This window comes from Ruditapes philippinarum, unplaced genomic scaffold (genome assembly GCF_026571515.1).
Source record: "Ruditapes philippinarum isolate M1 unplaced genomic scaffold, ASM2657151v2 ctg2005_1_1_1_1, whole genome shotgun sequence".
Lineage (NCBI taxonomy): Eukaryota > Metazoa > Mollusca > Bivalvia > Venerida > Veneridae > Ruditapes > Ruditapes philippinarum.
Window position 1 is genome coordinate 46,666 of NW_026863570.1, and position 25,615 is coordinate 72,280.

Here is a 25,615-nt window from a genome sequence, read left to right on the forward strand (position 1 = left end):
AAAATACTTTTCTCATTTTTATGTACGAAACTAAACATATAGGTGATGGTTTTGAACTAGATACAAACATACTGCATGACCTTCATAAAGTGCAATCTTTATAAAATATTTTGTGTTTAGATGATATTGAGGTCAATTCCTTAAAATGATGTTTAAGAAATAAAATCGGCCTGAGAGGTGTATATCGGCTATTTAACACCGGTTTGGAGTTTTGATGCGTCGGAAATGACACCAAAGTTTTAAAATAAACTATTAAACCAACAAAACAATTTTACATATGATTATACAGTGAGATACGCACTCGAAATAAGCACTGAAAAAATAGCCTGTCATCAAGTATTTACCGCATTATTAATGTTCTTTATGACTATCCTATAACAAGTGACTACCAAACTGATTTAACAAGTTTGTCCTTTATGGTGCATTTTTTACACAATTGGTAAAATATTTTAATCTCAATTGTAATTTGATATTTCAATTACATACATACACAGTTGTCATGAAGATCATTGATAGCGAACAAATGATTGAACTGTCTTTCAGAAAGATTGAAATTAATCGCACAGTGTTATTGGTCATAACATGCGTTTTCTAAAGCGTTAATGATCTTTAAATCAATGATTGCGCTATTATAAGATCATCATGTTTAAATATATCTGGTGATTGCATTTAGTGGTTAAAATATATTGTGTAAGATATACGTTAGAGTTATATACATATATTAGTTGAAATAACGAAAAGTTTCACTAGGGGTCGGAGCTAAATGACTGTTATAAACAAATGATCAGATTACAGCCAAACAAAACTCAGTTGAGCATAAAGCATATTTTAAAAGCAATACATGAAAGTATCAAGACATGTATATACATATGCCTTAAGTCTCATACTTGATTGTCCTGATTTCGAAGAATTTGTCAAAAAATATGATTTTTTCTGTGTTGTTGAATCTCACCTTGATAGTGATGATTTAGTGGATATTATAGCATAAAATCGGCTATTTTTCCCTATTTTGCCCATGTTATAACGGGACCAAAACCATGTGTTAACATAGTCACGCGCTCTTGTTATAGCCCGGTTTCACCTATGCGCAATACATACAGGGCCCAGTAAACAAACAAAAAAAATGACGATTTGGCCTGTTTGCCAAAGAGTCATGCGCTCTTGTTATATTGAAATTATTGATTCGAGGGCCTCAATCGCATTAAATACGGCGAGCAGCATTCAAGTAACTATGCCGGAAATACGGCGTATATACATCGCTGCTAATCTTGGTTGTCGCCCTTTCTAAGAAACGGACAGTTGTCAATGTAAACAAATTACTGGCATTCAGTTTAACCCTCGATTAACTTACAAAACAAGATAACACAAAACGAATATGAGAACATGTTGTTTTATTGATGCTTATGTTGATAAATGCTCTTTATATTTCTTTGAGAGATTAATGTTTAGTGCCTGATTTTTTTTATAAACTTGTGTGCTTGAAAAAACCCGATTCTGATGACGTCACTGATCTTTTTTCTACCGTCAATCTGAAATCATTCTAAGAATTTCTGAGGGTCATGTTTTGTATTGGAAGAGTAATGTAACGTTGTTGTTTTTTTTCCTTGAGATAATATTTCTCCAATGTCAAGCTTTACAATATCAATTAAAATTCAAAATTTCGTTCGGTTCGTTGTTGGCCCCGGAAAAATAAAACGCATACGTAAAACATGTAGAATTGGATAAATACCGTCCAAGCACAAGGATTTAATGTATTGTGTTTTGTATTAAATATACATCATGAATCTGTTTTAAAATTTTATGCTATAATAGCGTCAACGCACGTTTATTTCGTGTAATAAAGTCTGCAGAGTCACTCAGAACTGTTGGAGCCCTCGACCTGCCGGGCTCGGGCACCAACCGTTCCTCGGGACTCTGCAGACGTTATAACACGGAAAAACGTGCGTTAACCCTATATAAACGACTTTGTAGTTCTGGCAAAGCATAGACAACAGTGTTACAAACGTAAATCTGGTGGTATAGGTGTATATGTAAGAGACAAGTACTCAAAGTTTGTGAAAATTCTACCTGGTGACAATGAGTATATACTGTAGACATCTATTGATAAATATTAATATCTAATATATCTGAGAATGCTGTTCTAGGTATTATATATTTCCAACCTGAAAATTCTAGGTTTCTGAATGAAAGTGACATTAACAGTTTCGAAAATGAAATAATTTCAAGATGTAGTTTAAATTAATATGTATTTTTTGGTAGGAGATGTTAACGCACGAATTTTCGAGCTTGCTGACTATTTGCCCTCTAACCCCTTTTTAAATGAATTGTTTGAAATTGACGAATCTTCTATATCTCAACTTGAAATGAGAAATTATCAAATAATCTTGATAGGAAGTTAAAAGATAAAAGGTGTAACTCCCATGGCTTAATGCTAATTGATTTATGTAGGAATAATAACCTATTTATTGTAAATGGTCGCTATGGCAATGATTTGACTGGAAATTTTACTTTAGAGAAAAATCTGTTATAGATTATCTAATAGTCACAGCAAATTGCTTTTCGCTTTTTGAAAAATTTGAAATATTAGAAACGGATTCCCTCTTTTCAGATGGACACAATGCTTTGTATTGGTCTATTAACTTAAAACAAAATTCTACAACACAAACACAAAACAATGTTAAAAATAGTTACATAAAACCACAATGGCGAGATGATAAAAAGAACTCATTCTGTCAAAATATTGATGTAAGTCATATCGATAGAATATCTGGCATGTTCTATTCTAAGCCAAATATTGAACAAATAACAGACGAACTTAAAACGCTATTCCAGAATGCTTAGAATTGTTAAACCTCATGTTGTATACTTTGATATACCTGAGTGAAATAAAGTTATCTGTCTGTCTGTCTGATTATTGTTCCGCTGTCTGGGGATTTAAAAATACCTAGTCAATGTACAACAGAGTAAAAATAGACATCACATGGGAGTCCACAGATGCTCGCCCATTATTACAACATAAGATGGATACCACTAAATCAGAAATGATGAATAAACATGAAAGGTATATCAAAGAATATCATTTAAAGAAACAAACAAACGTTCGTTTAGTTTTTCATTGAATATTTTAAAGCTCTTGCTCAATGCTGTAGAAAAAAATTTACATATTTTATGATAACCTCTCATCTATACATAGATCCATTTCTTATGCGTAGAAGTCAAACAAAAACATAAAGAAAATCAACTAAGATAAGTTTTCATGAAATGTATTACCTGTTTGGTTCTCCTTTAATCCATTTTCACTTTTTAAAAACGGTGGTTACGAAAATATGCACCAATGTCATCTTTTAATTGTTTGAATTTCAAATGATGTTGGTTTACTTTTTAAATGTTTCTTTGCCAATAACAAATGTGACTTCAATCTTAATTATAAAACATGCAAATATCTAGTTTTTTTATGTTGTCCGATCGATTTGAATTTAACATGTTTTGAAATATAAGTGGTGTCTTTTTATATTCATTTTCCGGTTGAATAAACCGCCTTCTTGTTAACCAATGGGAATGCAACATCAAAAATTGGTAGACAAGTCCAAACCTTATTGTCTATTTATGACGTAACTAGGGTAAAAGTTTGTATTTAAAGATAAATTATCATGCTCCTAGTTAGCATTGTTCGACTTGTTTTTTGAAAAAGCCGTCGTCTATCTAAGCAATCACATTGATAAATCTTACTTTGTATTGGAAAACCTTAAACATAATTTTATATTTAAATTGAAAAAAGCCTCGTGTTTATGATTGGTATTGAATTTTTAATTTTGTAAACAGTTCTTTCTTAAAATGACTTTTGTAAAAAAAGTATCTTAAAGTCTCATTTTTTTTTCGTTTCTTTATGTTGTTCAAACAATAATTACTATATTTAGCCTGTTTCATAAATAGATAATGCTTAACGCTTAGGCGATAATTGACGAAGCGTATATTTAATTTATACAATATTTTGCGTTGTGACCTGACATAAACGCCTACTGTCAAACAATTTGTGAAAGTTTATGGTAATAATTAAAATTTTCTGGGTTTTACACTGGCAGGATGAATTGACGCATTACAATAATTATATTAATTTAGTATTATAAAACGTTATCTAAATATATTAAGCAACAGCTAAATAACTTGAGGACTAGTTTTGTTCTATCTCTTTTTGGGTTAACTTTCAAAAACTGACGTTTAGATATTTAATAAATGGACTTTGTTAGGCATTATTTCTTGTAACCCCTCACTGTATTTTATCGTCAAAATATTCATTTGATAATACATTGAATAATTTAATTTAATTACCCCATACCTACTATTTTAATTAGTTTTGTTCATCATTTCTTTAATGTCACAATTGTGATTTTTATCCCCCCCGCCCAAAATAGGTCCTCGTCACGACCGGGTCCAAACCTTTCCCGGCCCGGACATTTTTTGGCCGGGATTTTCCCCAAAAAGTATTTCGGGTTTCAATTTAAAACCCCAAATAGGTAAATAGATCTCTTTGGGCGGGGAGGGCGGGGTCCCAAAAGGGAACGAAAACTCTACCCGGAAAAATTTAAATTCATTTTATTCCCTTTTTTGTTATTTTTCAAACTGTTTTTTGGTCCAGAGAATAACTCAAATAGCCTTTAAGAAAATCAACATAAAATTCTAGGTGAAAAATTTTTCTCGGAGGTGTGCAGTACAAAATAAAAGAAAAACTCCTTAACCCTTTCCCTTTAAATTTTTTAGTAATTGCCCTTTTTTATCTTTCATACTTCATTTCCCACCTGAAATTTTTGGGGGGCTTTGGGAAAAAGGCCAAAAAAAAAAAATTTTTTGAGATGTCAACATTGAAAACTTCATTTGTGGATTTATCTTATTAAGGATGAATGCTGTGCGAAAGGAATAATAACTCTACCTTTTTATACTTTTTTTCGAGTTATTGCCGCGTTTGTTTATCTTTCATACTTTTTTTCGGAGCTTATCTTAAGCAGTGTAGGAGGGTATTCAACATTGAAAACTTCATAGGGTGGATAGATATTCATTGAGGAACGAGTGCAGCACACAATAATGATAAAAACCTACCCCCTGCATTATTTTTTTCCAGTTATTGGGCCTTGTTATTTTCAGCCATCAGTATTCACATAGGTTTAAGTCTTTAATCACACAGCCAGAATTCTTAAAAATTGAATTATTCTGGTTCTACTAAATATCATTCATTTGTCCATGTTTACATGGCTCTGTTATATTTGTTTTACTTTTAAAGCAGTAAGTCTATTAAAACACTATGATATCAAATTATTAATTATTAAATAAGTTGCGACTAAGTTATGTGAGTTAACCGTGAACAACGTTAAACTCGTAAATGCAAGCTAAATTGTGATAGAAATTTAGATTGAACCCGGGAAAAGGATTTCTTGCATCTTGACGGGAGACGAAAAACTTTTGATTTCAGATCCAGTTTTTATTTCTTATTTCAAATGGTTCAACATAACTTCTTTTAAAAATACCACGCTAAATATTTGTTTAAAGCACTTATAAAGCGCGTATTTGACAGATGAAGAAATATAAGGGATAATTTATACATTAATGCGATTGATATGTATAACGATGGAAAAAGTTTAGATTAAAAATATTGAATTTTTGTTTTCTTTATACAATTGATACAAAAAATGCCAAATAATTCACCTGACGTGATTAAAAAAAATCAAAGGGGAAGAAAATAAGGGAATAATAGTGTTTAGGGGGATGTTTTTTTCAAGCGTTCAAATTTCCATTTATTACCTGCAAATTGATTAGATTATCATTTCTATCATTGGGGATTGAAGCCGGGATAATTCTGTCTGTTTTAAATTGTTACTGAATAAGTTGTTTATTTAATTTATTCTTATTGAAAGCAGTTTGTTTGAAAAATCCTATTCGATGTATTTACATTATTTATGAACGATATTTACACAAAACAAAAATTTGGGGTTGGGGAGAAAGCCCATGAAACTTATAAAATGTTCTGTCCCCGTTTAAAAGGTTTTTTTAACCCCTTATTAATTTAAATTTTCCATCAAATTGGGGGGTAAAAAAAATCAAAATTTTTTATATGACCGGGGTAAATTTAGTTAAGTTTCCCCGTTTTGTTTTTTAAATTAAGGGAATTGAAAATTGGGAAAAAAAGCAACTGTGTTTTAAACGGTGGCAAATTTGATTGTAAAAAAGAAAAAAAAATCTTTAATTGATATTTTAGGTACAATTATGCAATTACGGCAAAAAAACTACCAGCTACTATAAAACAAGAAAAAAAATGGGATATTTTGAAAAGAAGAAACTAGGTGAACACTAGTAACGCAGTAGGATGCTTTATCTTAAGTAGGTTTGTTAAAGAATAAGAAACAATATAATCGTTATTTAAATTCAACAGCGGTCTCCCCCTTCACATTGTCGCCTGTAGCTTAAAGAAAAAAACAAAAAAGATTTGAAAAGAAAATACATTAAAATTTTATCAAACTATATATCACTTCAAACATATTGTATAGTTAATAATCTTGGATGTTGCGTGCTCGGTGTTAAATAGAGCACGGTATGGAGTTCAGATGCGAAAAGTAATATTAATCACGAAGGCCGTTGACCGGAGTGATTAATACAAACAACCTGCAACGACGGAAACCGTGCTATATGATTATAACAAACAGCACTCAAAATCAAGATATATTTCCATTCTAAACACCCAAGGAAAAAACAATTTTAAAGTTGACTAAATGTTGCCCGGTTTTAAAATTGTTTCCTTCTCAAGAATTTCTAATAGCAAAGTTCTTGAAAACTTTTCTTGTCAGTTTGAAAAAAATGTCGTTAAATCTACCGTTTGGGCAAATATTTTGAAGAATAACAATGGTTTAAAAATGGTAATAAAATTTTGTTTTTGTCTTCTGTTGTTTATTTATTTTATTTTATCAGTGAAATTTAAAGTTTATATTTAATTGTTTGAAAGATGATTATAACGATATTTACTTTCTAAAAAATCTAGTTAAAAGCTTTTCAAAGTTAAAATTAAAAATGAGATTATTCTTAAGATATTGTTCCTTATTCGATATTTTGCAAGAAAGAAACAAGCAAGTAAATATTTTTTTATTTTCGATTATGCACAAAAATTCATTCATTTTTTTATTTTATTTGAGAGGTACCTTGCAAATTTTTGAAATATTCAATGTTTACAAATTTCCGTATTATCTCCGTTATCAAATGAAATTTATCAGTAATGTATCCTCAAACAATAAGTTATGCAAAAAGAGAGTTTCACTACGGTATTGAAAGAGGGTAACCGTTTAAAAGGGAAGCAATTCAAGTTTTTGAAGAGTTTCTCTAAGTACTTAGAATGTTTATAAGAAATATCAATTGAAGGTATGAAGTTTGAATTTGTTTGGTATTAAACTTCGCTTATTGTCCTTTTATTACAAAAACATAGTCATATTAGGATGTTAAAGTAACTTTAAAGAGATGCTTTTTTAATAATAATAATATAACTTGAGCAATATGATATTATATCACAAGCTAAATTATCAAAACTGGCAAGGCATACACAGAATCGGACTTATCAATGAACAATCAACCAACCAACATGTATGTAAACAAGCAAGCAAGCACCACCAAAAACACCATCAATGTGAATTTTGGTTGCTTTTACTCAGTCTAAAAGTAGATTAAACGTTTATTAAATTTTCAAATGAAATTTTGTAAGTTTTAAATTTCGATATTTCGTTCATATTGTAAAATTGTTTTATTTTTGCTCGGGGGCAATTATGAGGTTTGTAACACCTCACATTTTTACAATCGGTTCGAAGTTTGAACCCCAATATTAAAAAAAATAAGATATATTGAAAAATGTAAGCTTGATGCGACCTTTTAAATCAATGTAAATACAAATTTCTCATTCTCAAGACTCTTAAAAGGTTTATAATATCATAATTCTTGTTTGTAACGTCGTTTTCCCATCATTTTGGTTTTTATATTTCATTAAATTTTATGAATAATTTCAATTTTTCGACAGGTTTTTACATTTTTTTTAAAGGGTTATAATAAATTTATAGGGGGGAAATAATATATGTTTTTTCCCCTATTACTTTATAAATGAAAAGGTCATTTCAAAGTCAGTTTTTAAGTTTTTTGATAAATAAATGATAAAATTTTCATCAAGGATATTTTTTTTAATTGCATGAGCCAGTAATTTTATTACTTTTTCCACATTTTTTACCACGAAGTTATCCGCAGATAGACCATATTACCCCAAATTAGTGAACATTTTTAAAATACCGGGGACATTGATTTACAAATTTTAGCCGAAATTTGTGTCTGTTTTAAAAAGGATGATATATCGAAATTAAACAGACGTTCTCCTACATTTAAAACGGATTGTTGTCTAAGTTAAGTAGGTTTAGAAAACTTATTAGTATATAACTGCAAATCGGCTCTTACTCGGCAGTAATTAGTGTAACCGCTTTTTCATGAAGAAACCAGTGCTGAAAGTAAAAATTGTGGATGCAATTTTTTTAATTAGCCAGGGAGGGTTTCTAGAAAATGCTGATAACACTGTACCAATCCCATGTGAAGAACATTTTCCAATTTATTACATAGAGATACACGTGAGCTCAGCTTGCCAGAGACAAATTAGTACACAGTAACTTTTTGATATCCCTTTTAAAATAAAAGAAAAATGTCAATTATTAATTGCTGACTGTTTATATTTTCTAGAAAATTAAGCAAAACATTTATTGTTTCAAATATGACAGGAATGAAATTGCATTAACAGTCTGGTATTGTTTGAAAACTCATTGTTTTTCATGCCAGATTTTAAGATAATTGGACACCATCCTTCGTTTTACGTGACTCTGGGGAAAAACAAGTAATGCTTAATTAAAGAGGTGACACTTTCTATATTTTTATCTGATATCAAGTTTTTAAAGCCATTTGCAAAGGTAAAGCAAAGACTCCCTAGGGGTCGTCTAAAAAAACTCTTCCCCATACAAAAAACTAACGGACGAATCATTTTAACCCCAATCTTGTTCCCTGTAATAAATTTCACTAATTTTATAGCAAAAACCATATTTTTTTTAATTTGAAAAATTTTTTTACAAAAAAAAACTGTGTCATGATTTTATGACCGAGAAATATAACGCTTTGAGTCAGTCATGTTACTCATGGCAAAACATTTTAATTTATTACGTTTGTATCTCTCGGGGAATGCACCCCAAAATGTTAAAAATTTTTAATTTTTTTTTATTTAAAGCCCACTATGCCGAAAAATGCTATTTTTTTATTCTCAAACCGTTTTTTTTGGGACCTTTTTATATTTTTTCCTACATACCTGAATACCCTTTGTGTAGCTTCTTTGTAATTGGCAAAAAAATTATAGTGAATATGTTTGCTGTATGGAAGTCAAAAAACTACTTGTTTACTTGTACTACCTTACTTACAAAATCATTTTTTTTACTCCACTTGTTTGACATTCTAAAGAATAACAAATAGATTCCTGAAGCATTTATGCTCATATATGTATATGTTATGTTAGTATAAATACACCAGTGAACTATAACCTCGTCACTATATGTGCCATTTTCAACGGATTCCGAGACTTGCAAATTTACAACAAAAGTTCGTGACTTGCTATTTTAATTTACTATAAATTTTATTAACAAAAACCTGAAAATATTTCTCAATACAACATTAAATAAGACTTTTATGATATGTTGTAAAACTTAAGAAATCAATTTGATCGCCTTTCTTAACAAGTTTAATTAAACTATGCATTAATGCTTTTGAAAGGGGTATACTATTTACAAGACTATTACGGGGAAAGGGGAAATACTCTAGGTTATAAAGAAGAACTGATTTTTATTATTTTTAAATGCTTTTAAAAAAAAAAAATATTTTTAAATTTACATATGAAAAGTAATAAGAAAAAAAAACTGCCTATCCTCAAATAAGAATCATATTTTAAAATACTTTTTACTTTCATATCTCAGGTTTTTAGGGTTTAACCAAAACCCCCTTGGGAGTTTTAAATTTTGTTTCGTTTTCAAAATGAAAAAATTGGAAAGGGAAAAAACAAAATAAAAAAAATAAAAATCCCTTAAGAAAGCCCAACACAACAAATTAAAAATTTTAAAAGCATTTTTAAAACAAAATTTTAAAATGCCCTTTTCGTGGGGGCCTTTTTATTTCCCCCCCGTTTAAGGGACAAAAACAGGGTAATATTTTCAGCTTAATAGTCATGAATTTTTCTTAAATTTTTTTAAAAAAAATTTTAAAACGTATTCAGATTTGTTTAAAAATTGTTTTTAAACATGGGGCTTGAAAAACAATTTCTTTTCCCCAAAACCTTTCACCCCCTTTGAAAGTTGCAACTTGGTTCTCATTAGCTTAAAAACAGTTTGCCGAAAATTTTTTCTAATTTTAAATTATAAAAGTGATTATAAAACCATGTTTTGTAGAAAGGGAAAAAGGAAAACAACAATGAAAATCATTTTTTATTTTTTGCCTTTTATCAAAGGGGAAAAAATTTTTATAAAAAAAAAGCACAAAAATATCCTTGGTTTTGACATTTTAACACCTTTTTCTTTTCATTTATTTGAAAGTAAAAAAAGCACGGACATAATAAAATAAAATTTTATTTTTACAGAAACCCTATACATTTTTCATTTTTTGAAGAAATGAAAAATACATTTTTTTATTACGTCTCCCCAAAACAATTTTTTCCATAATCAATTATTACATAAAACTAAATAATTTAAGTGAATAAATTATGTTTTCTTCTCCGTTAATCTTCAACTACATGAGCAGTTTTTATGCAAGAAAAAATCGTTGATTTTCAAATATGACAGAAACTTGTATTAACCATTGATAACAAAAACAGAAGGAGCAAAGGGGAGGGATAAGAAGGTGGAGTGGCGTGACTTTCTTTGCTGTTGGATGAATTTTCGCCCCTCTCCTTTTCAATACTATCGAAGTAACATAATCAGTTTGTGTGATATCGTCTGCTAAAATCTTACACTATTGATGTAAAAATGTGCAGTTTACTAGATTTTGTCCATGGAATAATTCTCGCATCATTTACAAAAACCCTGATTTGATTCCGCTGTAAAACTTCGTTTTTCGTATTCAGTGGCGTGGCGGATAGCCGTAAGGACACGTCACATGATCTAGTCAGTGTTTGATTGACAATAGTTAAATAATTACCAAACACGGAGCCAAGAGAATTTCTATGTTCTTTGGAACTACAAATTTTAGTTTCTCATATAGATAATTATTATGTTTGATGTTTGGTATTTGTTTCTCTTCGCTCATTTTCTTCTATGAGGGCCGAGTTTACAGTCTGTCCAAGTCTCCCAGGAGTGGCTTCCTCTCTAACTAACACTGCGTATCTGCTCGTCACTAGATGACAACTGCGTGCAAACTTTCTTCTTATTATTTTATAAAAAGTTTTCTCACTCCCGAGAACGGGCTAGGAAACGACTTACGCGCTTAATTAACATCCGGGGCCTTAAATATGCGTTTCTAAGTCCCCATATGAACAATTAAGCCCTTATTGGTAACTGTCGGAAATCTGTCGAATCGGAAGTTCCCTTTTCTGAAACAAACCTTGATTTTATAATGGACTACTACTTTCGGGGTTTAAACTGAATTGTCTGCGCGTTAGGTCGCTCATAGATTTGCTGATTTCATTCCATTGAATGCTTGAAGTCCATTTACTTCCGCAGTACTTTGTGGGCTTCGTGGGTTTGTTTTTTGACGAAACGTTGTATAGGGTTGAATGTTTTTTCTGCTGAAACTGGTTTAAGTACTCGCGCACCTGCAATGTATTTAAAGAATTATTTTATGTTATTATTTATGCAATGCTCTCGGCGTGAGTCTATAGAGCTCTTTAATGTTAGTTTGTTTTTAAATCTTGTTTTATGCCATTTCATACAAGCTATAATTAAACATGTCACATATAAAACGTTAATCTTTACACTACAGGAGGCGGAAACTGTTTGGTGGATCAAGGTAAGCATGCGAGTCCTTGCAGCGTGACCAAAATGCTATACTGTTGTACTGACTAACCATACAGTTGAAAATGGATTGTTCAAAAATAGAAGAATATAGAAGCTGAAAAAGACTAATAAACTTAAAAAGGGTATGGAAGTATGAACTAGTACGTGAAAATTCTATGACTTAAACTATGTCAAAACGCCATTTATAATAAATTACTGTTTCAAGCTGTAAACAGCATGTTCCCGTATTTGTGATGTATTTGAAAAGTATTCTTACTCGTTAGAACCCTCGAAACGCTGCATTTAATCGTCTTCATTTGTAGCAGACACCAACTTTGGCCTTCCTGACAATACCCGCGTTTCTATGTTCTGAGTCACAGATTTGGGAGGAGCAAATACTCTGTCACATGACACGAGCATTGCCTGCATCATTACACACATTTCCTCCCTGCAAATGAAAGGAAAACAGCATTGGTAAGTTTAAAATTTACCTATAATTGAAGCAGAATGATATTTTGTTTTATTACATGTTGTACTTGTATAAAACTGACGGAGTTTTCTTCATCGAGATGTTCATATTCTATTTTCGAGAGAATTTAAATGATTTGAGCAACAGTATATAAATAACACGGGGTTTTGGGGAACAGAAAAATTCACCCCGAGGAAAAATACTGACCCGGGGCGGCCGAGGGAAACATTTATTTACGGGGGATATTTTTTTACTTTTTATTTCAAAAACCCGGGTTTTATTTTTTATTCCCCCGAAAAAAAATACTCGTTTAATCAAAATTTTTAAAACAAAATCAATTTTAAAAAAAAAACCAAGAGTAAAAATGATAACAAAAACTGCCCCTTACCTTTCAAGTTTTTAATTTATTTGGGCCAATTGGGAATTTTTTTTTTCTTTTTTTTTTAGAAATGATGTATTTTACAAATCAAAAAACATACAAAAAGCTGGGTTTATTTAAGAATAAAACACTAACCCATTTACAGGGTTATATGGGGGAAATCTACCCTTCTTTTTCCAAATTTATTTTTAGCAGGGTTTTTTAAAAAAACCCATTTTCCCATGTCTTCCACCTCAGTAACTTTCATGTTTAAAAATTTTAAAAATTCCTTTTTGCATTTTAAGTCCTGTTTCCATTTTGAAAATTTAATTTATTTACTTTGCAAACTTCCTTTGAAAACGAGTTCATTTTTACTATTCAAAAAAAAATAATTTTATACACAAAAAGCAACCAGGGTGGAATTTACAAAAATTTTAGGGGGTTTCATAAATTTCCAAAAAAAATTGTTTGTCCTTGGGGGTTTTTAACGACAAAAAAGAAATTAATCGAAAAAAAAATGGGGCCTTTTTATTTCATTTTATTTAAAAAAAACCCCAGGGCCCAAATTTTTATACTTTAAAAAATACTTTACCTAAACAACAAATTCTTAGTCAGTTTACCTTCTTAACAGTAAAAAAACCCCCCAGGGGCCTAGGGAAATTAGAAATTTACAAAAAATTTTGGGGGAAATAAAATTGCTGTAGAAATGCAGTTCAAATAAATTAATGAAAACTATCATTTTTTTCTAGACAGTAAATGCCATATACCCATTGATACTGCTTAACAGCAGGCCTGTGGATAATTTTGAAATAACGGTATACCCGGTATGTATTTTGAATAGTGTTTTGGCCACACTTAACTTAAAGTTATCATACAATTCAATTCTGTATTCATTTGCAAACATTTTTAAATGAATATTAACAATTAACAAAACAACAAGAGCTCATCAAATATATGTAAACAATAATAAATGCACAATAAAGGTGACACTAATTTGATAAATTATAAGTTTTTTTCCCGTTTTGAGCGTATTTGTTTATTCTGTTTTACACTGTTACAAATAAGATCAAGTCTTATTTGACAACCGATAAAATAGTTTTACAAAGGAACGATTACTTAATCAATTTAGCCTGATATTTAAAGTTTACTTTCCTTCCAATTTCTATGAATGTACATGATAATATTTCTTTAACGTTTTAGTTCTAAAGTATGTCGAGTATGAATACTTGGTAACCATGGATACTATGAAAGCGCGTGCATTTGTAGGGTCATGTGACATAAAGGCGACGAAAGTATTTAAAAATTCATAGTGAACATTAAATATATAACAAACATCTAATCTTTCCAATTACGTGTTGATTGAATTTTAATTTTAAGCAGATTTCCCCCACCCCCTGCTAAAACACATTTGAACATTTTAAAAAGTATTTTTGACATCTACATTATTTTTAAAAAACAGTCCAGATATCAATGCGCCTATACCACGTGACTTTTTTGTGATCTGCGTTGGTCGAAAAGAGGTCCAGGCATAGTTTCCTTCCATAACCTTTTTTGACATTTCATTATTTTAATGAGAAAGTGTAGAGCCCGCTCATTTAAGTGAGGAACTCATACGTACGATATAATTACAGTCAAACATGTGAACAAAGGTCGCCCAAGGGAGATACTGAACATGTCGTTAATATACAAGTTGTTTTTATTTGAAGGCTAGTCGGTTTTATTCAATCAAAAAGGGTTGGCGAAGATTGACATTTATTTACACGGTGATTTTTATTCTGAGGTGGTCTTAATCACAAGTTTGACTGTATCGACAATGGGGCTCTTTATTATTCAAAGGTCAAAATTGCGATACAATAGTTGTATACATTCGTGCGAAATTATTATCATACCATAAAATCCATACCATACAGAGTGTTAATGTTACTACAGGTGTTATATTATATGTTATTTTGGTTTTGGAGTGATATATGTGGATATATTACCTTTCAAGATTTTATATATAACGGCTCGGGTGATATTTTATCTTAATAATAATAAATACCACATTTATATAGCGCCCTTTCATTAAAATGTTCAAAGGCGCTTTACATCAATCATATATGTCTAAAACAATATAAATGAACAGGATTATGAACATTAAAAATATTTTGCATTAACTAATTAAAAGTATAAATTATGGAATTATTTTTACATATTAATACAATATAACTTAAAGATCCTTAAAACTCACTTTACAATATTATTGTCATACATTAAAATTGTCTTCAATATATAAATGTGTAAGAAATAATGTGCCTTTTGACATAAACTCATAAATAAATATTAAAAGCTACTTTAAATGCATATTGATGATTTCATTGTTTTGTTGTCATACTTTACAACAGAAAATATATGAACGATTGATAAAAGAATGAATACAGCGACATCAGACTAAAAGAATATTGAACCTAACGAACCTGGATAGCATGAGTACTGCTACACCAAGGTCCAGTAATATATCCACATATATCACTCCAAAACCAAAATGATAATTGTATTACCCTTCCCCTGCCGAGTTAAGACGATTTTAAAATAAATCATTGCTACTTCAAATGAAACGTCGAAATAAGATTCCCTTTAGGGTACCCCATCATCAATACATGACGTCACATAAATACATGACGTATTTTCTTTCGGACCTAACGAATGTAAACAAGAGAAAAGGAGTAGTCTGTTGAACGCACATTTTTGGAATTAATATTAAGCTTTCACAAGGTCATATTTGTTTTCAATACTGATGAGAATATGTATGATTACTCTATTTTGGTAAATATTTATCATTTGACAGTTAAAACGTGCTTGTAAATCGGAATTTACATCGCGTAAAATTAAACCGTACGCGCATCGCCACAGCGCATGTTGTTTAGAACGTGAGGTACCCAACGGGGAAATTTAGTGTGTATATTAATTACCCGTCCGGCTCGGTAATATCAATTTCTTTCGGGTGATCAATATCCAATCAAAAAGGCGGAAAAAATCTGGAAGGGTAATAAACTGGTATAAATCTGTAAATGACCATACCTTAAGGGTGATTTGTATTTACATGATTGACCTTGCATTTAGAAAACTGCAATTTATAACAAAGTGAAAGTAAATGTCCGCTATTGTAAACATTGTAGACAGATACCTTAAGGCAAAATTGGATAAGCAACAGCCGTAGTCAGTTCGGTACTAATTGTCCCTGGCACTTTCCTTTTTATTCAGTATTTTGAGCAGAAAATAAGACCCAATTACCTCTAAGTTATTCATCAGACAAGGATTGTATCTCATAGGCTATCTACTGTCCATGGGCAATGTTCCTTCTAAATAAAATAAACCAGGACTTATTCCTTCTCATGTTATCGTATAAACAAGGTTAAGAGGCCAGTATTTAAGATAAATGTTGCATGTAAAAGTAAGTTGTTAAGTTTTCAAAAATTCATAATATATGTAGTGTATTCTGATTGGTTAATCATCTCGTGGCCAGGTCTTTGTAACTCGTGGCCACGACAGAGTAACTCGTGGCCACGACATAGTATCTCGTTGTCACGACTTAGTAACTCGTGGCCACGACTTAGCTATCTCGTGGCCACGACTAAGTAACTCGTGGCCACGACATAGCAGCTCGTGGCCACGACATAGAATCTCGTGCGCACGGGATAAATAAACACACACACACAAACTGTATAAATCGGTGTATAGAAATGAATAAGACGTTTTGAAGTTCATTCTTTTTGGTGAAAAGGCGTTTAATCAATCAAGCGCCTTGTCCGATATATACCGGATAACGATATTTAGCATGGTTAGTGTGTTGCCCCATCTCACTCAATAAGGTGTAAAAAAACATCTGAACGCAGGATTACCCAATACAATATTTATTTAAAGCTTTTTCTTTCAATGGCAGTTTGAGAGATCAATAGCTTTTAGTGACGGCTGTATACAAGTTTCCTTGGCAAGCTCGCAACTGGAATAAATATAATAAAAATAAATCAGATATACCTGTATAAAAAAAAACCATTCTGGCACGCTTCACACTATTTCCCTATCAAGTGAATTATTACAGATTATAACAGAATTATGCAGAGCATGACAAACGAATGTTTGCGTGTCGTAGGACGTCAGATAAGACAAAAATAACCGAATGAGTTCAAGAAAATTACTTAGAACTACGCTAAATAAGTTATCTATAATAAAATACCGGTAACGTTAGAAAGAGCTTGCATAAGAATGCACGATTTATCTTTCAAGTGCTTTGTAGGCCACTAGAATTTAATGATTTTGAAATATGAACCGTGCATCAATCAATCAATCAATCAATCAATCAACCAACAAGCCAAGTTATCGATCAATCAATCATTCAATCAATCAGAGATCGGGTAATAAGGCAATGCCGACAACATTTGAAATACATTTGTACAATGTTTGTTCGAGAAAGTAAAGGAAATGATGACAAGAAACATTTTTTTTGTTTACTGAAAAGTTGTAAATATATATAATAATGTAAATGAATCGCTCATCGAAGTTACATTACTTCACACGGAAATTACGCAATCATCACCCACTAAGTATTTATTTCCAATTATAAATGAAATATTGAGAAATATTGATGAAATAATTTGTATATTTTAACTTTGCGTAATATGTTAACTGTAAACAATTATTTTTTAACTCAGTGAAACATATTTTATGTATTTTCACTGGTATGTTTTAACTCAATTTAGCCAAATACAAAATTGCAGGGGAAGTGTTTCGAATCGTAAGGTCAAAAAAGCGGAAAAGTATATAATAAACAGAAAATTCAAGTTTTTTTCTATAGATACGGGATTTATTTTATAATCATGGCATGATAATCGTCATATTTCACTCGTGTCTACCGCCACTCATGAAATATATTTTTTTTCCATATAACTCGATGAAAATATATTCCGTATTTATAGAAAAAAACTTGAATGTCCTCAACAGTATGTATTGAATAAAATATTTACTGATTGACATAACGTCTGCCATCGGAACCACAAATAATCTCTATACCAAGTGAATCACAGTCCATAGAATTCACGTATGTGCAAAGAAAAGACGAATGTAATGGATCTGTTGTGACGTGAGGTGTCGTGTGGGTACTATCCGAACCGGAAGTGACGGTAGATGTCGTCTGCTGTGACAAACTCTCCGGACCGGAAGTGACTGCATGTGTCGTCTGCTTTGACCAAATCTCTGGACCGGAAGTGACTATAGGTGTCGTCTGTGGGCAAGGTCCGTGATTGGCAAGTCTTAATGTTTGTGTCAAGGTCGAATACTCGCAGACGGCATGCGTGAACTTACAACTGTTAATAAAAATATTATAATGCATGACATCCGACACTTCATTAAAAGTCTGATTATCAGCAGTTAATTTTCGAAAAGTAAATTTTACAGATTTTAGAAAAGTAAAAATTTCTGCTTCTGAAAATGTGTTCTATCTCAAAGACAATCAATACTTACACTTTTAAAGTATACTTTACAGAATAATTTAACTTTAAAAGTGAATGAAGTTTTTTTTAATTGTAAATACAGCTAACCAGGTTTAGATACATCTGTTATGAAAGAGTTATACAAATTAGTTGATCAAATTTTACATCAAGCATTTACTGTGTTTTTTATTCTCTCCCTTGAGAAACTAATTTATTACTGGTTTTCATAGGTGACGCCGTCCGTACCACATACTTTCTCATCTCCCATTGTCACGTGATGGGTACAGTCCACGAGCAAAAGTTCGAGACAAAGGCGTTTTGTGTAATGAAGGTCAAGGTTGACAATGGCTGCATCAACCTGTCCGGGACTGGGAATATGTACCTCCTCGTGACCATGACTTCTTGGTTTGAGGAATGCCACCGCCATGTTAATGGATGCTGAATGAATCAAAGTACAGAAATACGTGCAGTTGTCTGGCACATGACACAGTTGTTCGTAAAAAGTAGAGTCTATTAAAACTAAGTACAAATACATATGCTGATACGGATGATCTTAGGTTTCCGGCAGGTTGCCTTGATAACAACAACAAAGTAAACGGAATGATTTTTAAAAAAATCGGTTGAATAGCCAAGGTCAAATACCAATGAAACAAAATGACATTCAGGCCGTTCTAAAAATTGCAAAGGAACGTGATTGACTTGTCAGACGCGCACTATTTATGATTTTGGCAGACTCAGCTATTCTTATTGGATTTTAATCCTTTTCACGTTTTGACCTAAATGTTTAAATATGTCTACTTATAACACGATTGCCTGTATGGCTTGTATTGTTTGAAATGTCTGGTTAGTTTCGATATTTTCAATAATTGGCCTTTACTTTGTTACTAATAAATCGATCGTCTTCATACAGTAGCACAACTGCCTTAAGTACAATGTTTTAAAGACAACACACTCAATTTGACCTACCTTGACTGATAAATGACCTTGACCATGAAGGTCAAATGATTGCACTTTTGCAGTTTTTTGCTGTAGTTGGCAATTACATTGTAAGTAATAAATGAACTGTCTTCATATCTGGGAAGAAAAATCCTTTGGACAAGACATTAAAAAAGATTTTATTAAACTTGAACTTGATTTAATTTGACCTTGACAATAAAGGTCACATTAGGGAATTGTACTTGTATGGGTCATAGCTTTCTTGTTTATTGATGGTTTTGATTTGTACTTGAGCAAAAGAACACTGATAACAAAACTGACATATTAAGAAATTGAAATATGGTATTTAAATATAAACGACGTTGCATGAAGGTCAAATTTTGAGTTCAATTAAGATTGTCATAACTTTGTTATCTATTTATGGATTTGATTTATACTTGGACCAAAGATGCCTTGCGATAAGACCCAAATGTTGAATATTCATTTATGACCTTTACTTTTATTTTACATTGACTGCTGTTGTCCAACTATTAAATGTGTCTTTAATTGTCATAACTTTGTTATTTATTACAGATTTGATTTGATTTATACTTGTACAAAAATACAACAACAACACATATGATAAAACTGGCATGTTGAACTATTCTGTCTAAAATTGTCGTAACTTTGTTATTTATTTATTTATTTATTTGTTTGTTTATTTGATTAATTCTTTTACAAGCGGACACTTATGACAAAACTGATATGATTATTAATTCAAATGTGTTCACTGGGGCATGCAGGTCTAGAATTTCATTTTCTCTCTGAAATGCCAAAAGCGCGTTTTTCTCCGTATTTTAGTGCAATATATATGAACCAGGGATTTATTAAAAATACTTTCTTATAGAAAAAGGACCAGACCGCTACACCACTAATCGGACCAGCGAAAAGTGTCGTGGGATCTATTTTGAACTCCTTTTTGTGTGACACAAAACGCTTACTATCTGTATTGTCAGTACCCCGGTATATGTTCTTAGCATATGCCAAGTTCAGTGACCTCTATTTTGGCGAATATATCTTTTATCGCGTTGAACAGAAATGCTTGTGTTTTTTTTCATTTCTCTAAAGCATTTTATTTTTAATGTACATTTTTAGTTCGGTAAAAAAATACCCATTTGCCATTTGTAATTTTATAGGTCCGGAAAAAATACTATTTGGCCAATTACCTGAACCATCTTTGTCATTGGTTACTTTTTGGCAATTTGTACAGTAATAGTGATGTAGGAAGTCAAAATAGTACTTTGTTTACATTTTGTTAATATTGTGTAAATTTGTTTCACAATTTTTGCTACTTTCTTCAAGTTACAAGCATCTAATGCTCTAAAACCATTATTTATCTAAACATTATAAAATTCATGTTTGCATTCACTAAAGAAGTAGAAATGAATTTGCTTCTGAGGCATAATGTGCCTTTAAGAATGTAGTTTGGTGACATGTTAAAGCTGCACGACTCTAGATGAGCCAAAATATTTCAAGAAAATCAATATTGAGAAAAATGTACTAAAATTTTAAGAAAGGTAAAAACATTCAACATCCAAGTTATATTTAAAATGTTATGTGCGGTTTAAGACTGATTTTTACCAGTATTTTATCACCATTATTCTACTGCGTTACCAACGCAGTAAGGTCTGTCTTTGTTTTTGTTGACCCTTTTTTGGAAATGTTCGTGGATTGTAGGTGACGATTATAATAAATAGATTACTTTATGTGTTCACCTAATAATATTAAATGATAAATACATTTCCAAAATTTTCATGAAAATTAACATGAATCTGGAGGCGTGCTGCTTTAATAGATTTACCTCGATAATAGCACGATGATTTCCGTATTGATTTATTATACATCAAGTCTGACAAAAACGCGGTCGGGGATTCAACAACATATTTCATAAAATTTCCACTGACGCTTTTAAAGACAGCATTTATATACCGCCCAGTGAAAGAACCGTCTGCCTTCATTATTTGTTGATGTTTTAAAAGATGGCTTCTAATTATTATTGAGGTTTTCATGATCGTAAGACCTTCAAAGATTAAAAAATTAACCCTCCACTCCCCCAAAAAAGCAAACAAGAGCCAACAAAAAACAAACAAACAAACAACAAAAACAACAAACAAACAGACAGGACAATCATAACATGGACAACAACAACAATAAAATAAACACGCTAAATGTCGCCCTTTTCAAAGTTTCGTCTTTTTGCTTTTAATTTATAGCTTTAGAATATTTTTCGTCTATGATTCCCTCGGGTAAATTTGCTATCAGATCTAGCGCATATTGCCCCAACTAATTATCAGAGAACAACAACAACAACAACAACAACGACAACAGCAACAAAACAACAACCACAACAACAACACCAACACCGTTAACGATAGCAACAAAAACAACAACAACAACAATAACGATAGCAACAAAAACAACAGCAACAGCACATACAAAATAAAACGGTGAGTAATCACCATTGGCATTTAATTTTACTTCCAGTTTCAATTTAATTTTATTCATTATAATGATGAAGTGAGTTACAGATTTCTGGAAAGTTGTACGGTACGGACCTGACGGACAGACCCGCTAAAAGACAGAATTTAAGGTAAAGCTTTGGTGCCATATTGTATAAATACCGATAGTGACATGCTAAATGGAAAGTTATTTTGTACATGTATTATAATTATACAATAAATAACATATATAACGTACAATATATAACGTACAATATATAACATACAAACTATAACGTACAATATATAACTGTGATAACTAACCTAGCGAGAAAAGTAAAAATCCAGTTATATTTAGTATCATTTTATCTATATGACGCCTTAAACCAGATTTGACAATTTCAATGCCTACTTATCTGATTAATCGTAATTGTCGCGCATGCGCACACATACAATTCCTAGGCCAGCCATGACCTATCAATTGCTGTTCTGATTTAGAGAAACTAGAACAGCTTGACATTCTTTTACGGACTTGGCCTGGTCAATTTACGCCTTATTTATTCTTTAGTAAGTCTGCAACATTTAAGTTTAAGTTCTGGACTGCTATTAACCTTTTACCCCGTGAGCATATTGCTAAAAATGGCCGTTTTCATTGAAAAGCCTCCTGTTACAAGTTCAAACTGCTATGAAACTATGAAAAATGCTTCAATACTGATGAAACTTGGCTCAAATGTTGACTAGACCATAGCCTCTGTAACAGCATCCTCAATCGTAAATTTCCTGTTACCTTGGCAACGGGTGGACGTCTCAAAATTGCCAAAAATCACTACTTTGCATGTTTTTATCCATCAAAACTGATTTCAAAGTGCTGCAACTTCTCAATGAATTGAGATAGAGTAAAAGGCTTTTCAGTGTCAGTTACTAGTTACCCTAAGATCGAGCTGAGGCTATTTTTAGCCTGACACAAGTCCAAAATTTTCTTGGCGATGAGGGGGACTCCGCCCCCTTCAAACCCACCAAACAGAAGGGGCACATCCTCCTTCTGGCAACCCCCTGATGTAACATTTGGATGGGGGACGCGCAGAAAAAGTGGTCACTTTTTAAAAAACATTTCTCAAAACGAAAAACAGTGTTTGGGGCCTAAACATGGCATTTTTTCATTGCTTGAGGCCTCAAAAGGGGGAGGCAAAAAGCCGTCGAAACACGCTTATATAACGGAAAGGTTAAACTCAGCAGAAATCTGTATTTCATAACTCTATTGTGAGTCGAAGCCTAAAATACAAACTGTATCCTTATGTTAGCTATCTTAGTTCCACAATATTTTTTTCATTTGTTAAGTCACTGTCAAATTATGGAATCTATGCTGGCGTGTAGTACTTCTCGAATCCTTCCACCAAGAAATGAGATCCTGCAAAATACACCCCCCCCCAAAAAAAAAAATGTACAATGTTACAATAAATACACCTAAAATGTTACCAGTCACATCAAATTGACTTAGAAAATTAAAAAAAAAAAACACGTGTTATATGACGTCATTTCAAGCTATGTTTGTCACAATCATTATTACATGTCTTGAAAAATAAATTGAATCATTTAAGGAAAATATTCATTAATTCCAATCACAATTTGCTGGTTATGAAGTAAAATAAGCACCGTTGTTTCATTGTTGTTTACAATACAAAAAGACATGTTTCATATCATTTGGGATGTCACTACAACTGACTCGATCAGGACGATTCATTGTATTCATTGTATTTTAAATTAGCCAATGAGCTCTAAAATATCTTTATTCTGACATCTGTGATTTTAACAATGTATCCTCCCTGAAAAGTTGTGTTGTTCTGTATCAAGTGCTAGTGACTTGAAAATCGCACTGATACTGTATAGAACATATGATGTTTTTTCCAACAAATTCAGTGGTGAGTTTTAAAGACGTCAGGTGCCGCGTCGTGTTTTCGAGGTACGAGCGGGTTGAACCTGAGAAAAATAACTGCCATTCTGTGAGCTAGGCGGATCGCTATTTCACAATAATCGAAACTGTTGGTGGAAATTGAACCCATGGCGGTGAGGGCTGAGGGTTTAAGTCAGTCACCTTTAGTTTCAGTTTATAGTTTATACAAATTTATTTCAGTTCCATTGTGTTGGAACCTATATGCTTATTGGAACACTCTCGAATCTGTTCGTGGAACAAACCAGTACTAAGCAATGAACAAGGAAACAACGGCTTGCCCCTGACAGGGTTTGAACCCAAGCGGAAAGTTATCCTTTGGTTAATTGTCTGACGCGTTAACTACTTGGCCAAGCCAACTTTACCACTGGGCTACGAAAATCACTTCATAATTCTACCTGTCTTGTGATTGTGACCACCCTGACATTTTGTTGATATAAATTGGTATATAAAAGCATATCTGAGGCATAATGGTCTTTCAAAGAAGTTTCATGTAAGCTATCAATTAGATACAGATAATTATTAATCGTGTACACTCTTTTTTATAGAATCTTAGAATTTATTAAATCTAAGTTCATACTGCGGCCAGCTTGTTATGGTTCTTAAATCTAAGTTCATAATGCAGACATCGTGTTATGGTTATTAAATCTTAGTTCATAATGCAGACAGCTTGTTATGGTTCTTAAATCTTAGTTCATAATGCGGACAGCTTATTATGGTTCTTAAATTTAAGTTTATACTGCGGTCAGCTTGTTATGGTTCTTAAATCTAAGTTCTTACTGCGGCCAGCTTGTTATGGTTCTTAAATCTAAGTTCATACTGCGGCCAGTTTGTTATGGTTCTTAAATCTTAGTTCATAATGCAGACAGCTTGTTATGGTTCTTAAATCTACGTTGTTTTTTTTACTGCGGCCAGCTTGTTATGGTTCTTAAATCTAAGTTGTTTTATACTACGGCAAGCTTATTATGATTCTTAAATCTAAGTTCATAGGGCATACAGCTTTTTTGTTTTTTTTTTTCTGCGGCCAGCTTGTTATGGTTCTTAAATCTAAGTTCATACTGCGGCCAGCTTGTTATGGTTCTTAAATCTACGTTGTATTTTACTGCGGCCAGCTTGTTATGGTTCTTAAATCTAAGCTCATAATGCAGACGGCTTGTTATGGTTCTTCAATCTATGTTGTTTTATACTACGGCAAGCTTATAATGGTTCTTAAATCTATAATCATAATGCGGCAAGCTTGTTATGTTTTTAAAATCTACGTTATTTTATTCTGCGGTCAGCTTGATATGGTTCTTAAATCTAAGTTCATAATACAGACAGCTTATTATGTTTCTTAAATCTACGCTATTTCATAACGCAGATAGCTTGTTATGGTTCTTAAATCTACGTTATTTTTGTACTACAGTCTGCTTATTATTTAATTTATTTCATGATGCCGCAAGCTTGTTATTGTTCTTATATCTATGTTATTTTAAAATGCGGCTAGCTTATTATAGTAATAAAATCAACGTTATTTCATGATGCCGCCAGATTGTCTAAATTATTTCATCATGCAGCCAGCTTGTTATGGTTCTCTTCGGCCAGTTCGATTTCGTTTGATAATTTTAGTCATTTGACAATGCGGCAAGTTTGTTTTGGTTCTTATATCAAGACTCTTTCATAACTTTATTTCTTAATGCGCTCAGGTTGTTGTTTTAGTTAGTTTTGGTTCTTACATCTAGTTCCGTCATGTGGTCAGCTTGTTTGTTTTGGTTCCTATATCAAGGTTATATCATATTTTGTGACAAGCTTCATTTCGGATCTTATATGTATGTGCTTTTGAAAAGTGGCTTGGTCCTTTAATCTAGGTTTATTCATTATGCGGCTAGCTTGTTTAAGTTTTTATTGCTAGGTTATTTCAAAATGCTGCTCGATTGTTAACTTTGGTTGTTATATA

The 25,615-nt window shown here is 31.9% G+C and overlaps 1 protein-coding gene across 1 annotated transcript; it reads right to left on the reverse strand.

Moving 5' to 3' along the window:
- Positions 1-16,729: 16,729 nt before the first annotated feature.
- LOC132722530 (tomoregulin-2-like) lies at positions 16,730-22,162 on the reverse strand. The gene is made up of 4 exons (XM_060707038.1): positions 22,056-22,162; positions 18,537-18,756; positions 17,854-18,192; positions 16,730-16,832 (listed from the first exon to the last, which is right to left on the reverse strand). The coding sequence occupies exons 1-4, from the start codon at positions 22,093-22,095 to the stop codon at positions 16,763-16,765; spliced, it is 669 nt and encodes a 222-aa protein (XP_060563021.1). The 5' UTR covers positions 22,096-22,162; the 3' UTR covers positions 16,730-16,762.
- Between the last annotated feature and the right edge of the window lie 3,453 nt (positions 22,163-25,615).